General features: G+C 34.0%; 1 protein-coding gene across 1 annotated transcript in view; it reads left to right on the forward strand.

Annotated features, from left to right (window-relative positions):
• Positions 1-2,303, forward strand: part of SNTG1 (syntrophin gamma 1) — a 747,297-nt gene extending 744,994 nt beyond the window's left edge. Inside the window, exon 17 of the mRNA XM_042782475.1 lies at positions 2,145-2,303. Coding sequence (XP_042638409.1) covers positions 2,145-2,303 — 159 coding nt within the window. The remainder of the gene's footprint in view (positions 1-2,144) is intronic.
• Positions 2,304-4,017: the final 1,714 nt, after the last annotated feature.

Genomic DNA, 4,017 nt, shown 5'->3' on the forward strand with positions numbered 1-4,017 from the left:
AAAAAAAAAAAATCGGTGGAGGACAGGATAGGGCACCCAAGCCCCGTCTGAACACACAGACTGTGATGGAGTTCCTGTGGGCTCAGAAGGTAGGTGGGAGTGGGGGACAGCCACAGCTCTGTTCACCAAGTGGGTGTGGGGTATAAGAGTAACAAGAGGAATGTCGTGCCTTTTCAGTCTCGTAGGTCCCGAGTATCCTGTGGTTACTGGAAAGCATAACGTGTTCTTAAGCCCCAGGAATCTGTGAGAGTGCTGTCTCCTTAAATATCCAAAATAGTCAAGCTGCTTTTTAAACCTTCAAAATGGCGATGACTTCAGGATCAGCAAAAGTCCACAGCTCAGCCCACCTTTCTCTTCACCTTCTCCATTTGTTCCCTAGCCACCATGCACAGTCCTCTATGCAGTCCCTGGCTAGCAGGGTGATTTTTAGGTTAATTCTTAGGTCCTACCACCACTCGGGAATCTCCAAGCTGTCTGTGCCTTGATGTCAGAATCGCTCAGGATCGCTGCCAGACTGCAGCTCCGTCTGTCTCCTTTTTTGGTATTTTCATGAAAATTCTTCTGCTATTTGGGGTTTAGTCCACTTCTATATCCTTCCCTTCAAGATTCATGGGTCCAGGATTATCTTCTGTGTCTGTGTTAATTGGTTTCCCTTTTCTTTGTTGAAGAGGGTTTGTGCAATCTTTCTGCCTAGTCCACCATCTTACTGGAACTCTCCATTTCATTTTTGACAACTTCCGATTTTCCTAGATTCATGCTTTGTACATTACATGTTCCGATTATTAATGGATGTTTGCAGCTGTTTCTCCTCAATTTGAGTTGCACCATGTCAGCAAATGGAGGTCTCAAAAGCTTTACCTTATCCTTATCATTAAAGCTGGTTCTACTCTTATGATGCAGTTCTTTCCTGGTCCTATTTTGAGAGCCTTCTGACCTAAGTAGCTTACCCTTTTGCACTATGTCAGACAATGTTTCCAGGCTATTGACAAAGTTGCACACTAATGTATCAGACAGTGGTTCTCTAGTGTTCATAAGGTTTTCCCTGGCCAATTCTTTGAGAAGTGGATGGCATTCTCCCTCTTCTTATTCTGTCTCAGTCTGAAAGCTGTTGAAATATGTGCATCATGTGCAATCCTATTGGGTTTAAGATTCCAGTGGCACAGCCTCAAACCTCATGGCAATATGCCACCACAGTGGGAGAAACTGACAGACAAGGTTTTTCCTTAGGTGTTCAAAAATGTTGTATTAGTACTCTCTAATTACTCTTACAATTAAATATTTTAGTGTAAATATTAGTGTAAATATTGATAATGTTTCAAAAGTATTTGTAAAATTTTCTTTTAAAATTTATCAGAGCACTACTGACATATTTCTCGTTTGAAAGAAATTTTTTTTTGTTGTTGTTGTTGTTGTTTGCTTGTTTTTTCCCATACCCCTTTACATCAGTTGGTTGCCACTAGTACTAATTTCCTTAAGTATCCTAGTGGGAAAAATATTTCTAAAAATCCAAAATGAAAATGAATCAGTGGGCTTCAGTTGATTTTTATTTTATTTTAGTAAATATAACACACAGAAACACACACCCTTGAGCAGCCAAGTACAAGGATTAAATCAATGCATACCTTATTTTTGGAACTGGACCATGTGGCCTCTACTATCATGACATCCATAACTAATGCTTTAAGTGTTTCATAGTAACTTTTCCATGGTAAATAATAACTTATTCTAGAGGATATCAAGTAATATATTTCAATTATTATAATCTTTATTTATCATTTAAGATGTGAATAAAGAGGTAAAAATACTTTAAAAAAAAATGTTCCCAGTTTTTCTCTTTACTTATGTAGCATCAAGATTAAAATTCTAATCAGTCCAAATACATTTCTGTGCAGCAATTACCAATACTGAAACAACTTTCATGGATTAGAAGAATACTTTGTCATCTTATCCCTTAACCCACTATTTTTTATGTCAATCTGCAATATATGTAAAATTTACTTATTGAACACAAATGGCTTATAGTGGCTATACATTACACATCAGTAATTCTAGATAAAAGTGTCCTGCCCTTGAAAAAATATCTAATTATTACCTGTAGTTTTAAGAAATAGAATTCATGGAACCTATTTCTCTTTCCCTTTTAGGAGTTGGAATTTTCAAATTTATTTGCTGTTCTTCACTGCATCCATTCGTTCTTTGCTGCCAAAGTAGCTTGTTTGGACCCCCTGTTTTTAGGCATTCAGGCTACTGCTTCAGCTGCAACCAGCTCTGCTACAACAAGCAAAGGAAAGCATTCAACTTGACACACAGAGTTCTTCATTGTCACTTAGAATGACTGTATAAACAGCAAATTTGTATTAATCACTCTAGACTGGTGAATCTGGGACATCACCAAGTCAACAGTGGAGTCAAATCAAAATTTTGGCAGAGAAACAGAAGATAATATGGGATCTCAAAAACATCTCTATTCTGGAAGACATCTGTGAATAATCCTAGATGAATAGAATGTCTTTGTTCTCATTCAAGATTTGTGTCAGTATATTGCTTTAATCAGAAGTGAGAAAAAAAGAGTGACTCAAACACATGTGTAAATAACATAAAAATTGTAACCTACCTATAAAATGCCAATTAGATGGTTATTTCTGTCTCTTTTAGATTATTTTGTGTGCCAATTATGTTGGTCCAGATCATGAACTAATGTCCTATCATTGTACTATGAGTAGTATAAAGGGGGCATGAAACCATATTGCAGCAAGGACACTGTCATACAAAAACTCTCATCAAAAATGAAAGCATTTTAATTTGCTGATGTAAATTTCTCCTGTATTTTCATCCCATGAATTGACACTGACACTCTACATTTGTTTATTTTATTGTATAACATTCATAAGAATTGTAAAAGGATAATTGTATTGACCTACGTTAGGTGCAATGGGAATTGGGCTACTTAGCTCTGGACCAATGATACTAATTTTTTTGTTATCTGCCAATGTTAACCAAATATGCAAAAAATGTTATTAATTCAGTTCTGAACAACGGTGATTCTCATGAGTTCTTCATTTTAATGAGATATATATTTGACCTAAATAAATTTATTATCAAATTAAAGTTTAACAAAATTTTGGTGACCCTCCAAATATTGTGTAAGAAATAATTGTTTTCCATACCCTACACCTTTCTTACCATCTTAATTTTGAACTGAAAGGCCCATAAAAAACAATATAAAAAGCTATTTATATTGTACAATTGATTTTTTTTTTTCATTTAGTAGTATGTTAAGCAGGAAATAATGTGAGATTTAAAAATAAAATATAAAATCTTATAAATTTTAATGTCATAAAAAGTGCTTAATTAATGGCAAACTATGTGGATCATTTTAGTTATCCCAGGAATGCAAACATAGAAAGGATAGAAATTTGGAAGCACTGGAGAGATGCACACTCTATGCGCCTTCTACATAATACACACTGCTTTTATAATTTTGGAAAAAGTCTCTGCTCTTTGCTATAGCTTTATGGAGATCTGCTGTTAACAACAAGCTGTTAGAAATAAAAAAGAAAAAAAAAAAACTACATTTTTTTATTAAAGTTCATGTTCCCAACTAAGCAAACAAAAGTATTTCATTTAAAGATAACCAAATATCCAATAAGGTGATTAGGTTTCCTTTCCTCCTTCCCTCCCTCACTGCCTTCCTTCCTTCCATCTTTTTTTTTTTTTTTTCTCTTTCAAATAAGAGAAAAAAGTCACTGAAGTAGAAAACAAAGTCATTATAAAAAGGACATATACTCAATTTTTTAAAAAATGTATTTATATGAAGCTCTTCTTATAATAAATTGTTATTATTATTTTTTAATCTGATTCATCCTAAAAAATATTACATGTATAATAAAAGTGAAAATTCTTAATTCTCCATGTATATGACTTAGGTTGGATTCTGCCAAAAGTATTAAAATAACTGTATTGAATTGAGAACTACATAGTTTTTAATATAGTATAATTTGACTACAAATAGAATTT

This window comes from Orycteropus afer, unplaced genomic scaffold (genome assembly GCF_000298275.1).
Source record: "Orycteropus afer afer isolate SDZICR_OR568_19922 unplaced genomic scaffold, OryAfe1.0 scaffold00333, whole genome shotgun sequence".
NCBI classification, from domain to species: Eukaryota; Metazoa; Chordata; class Mammalia; order Tubulidentata; family Orycteropodidae; genus Orycteropus; species Orycteropus afer.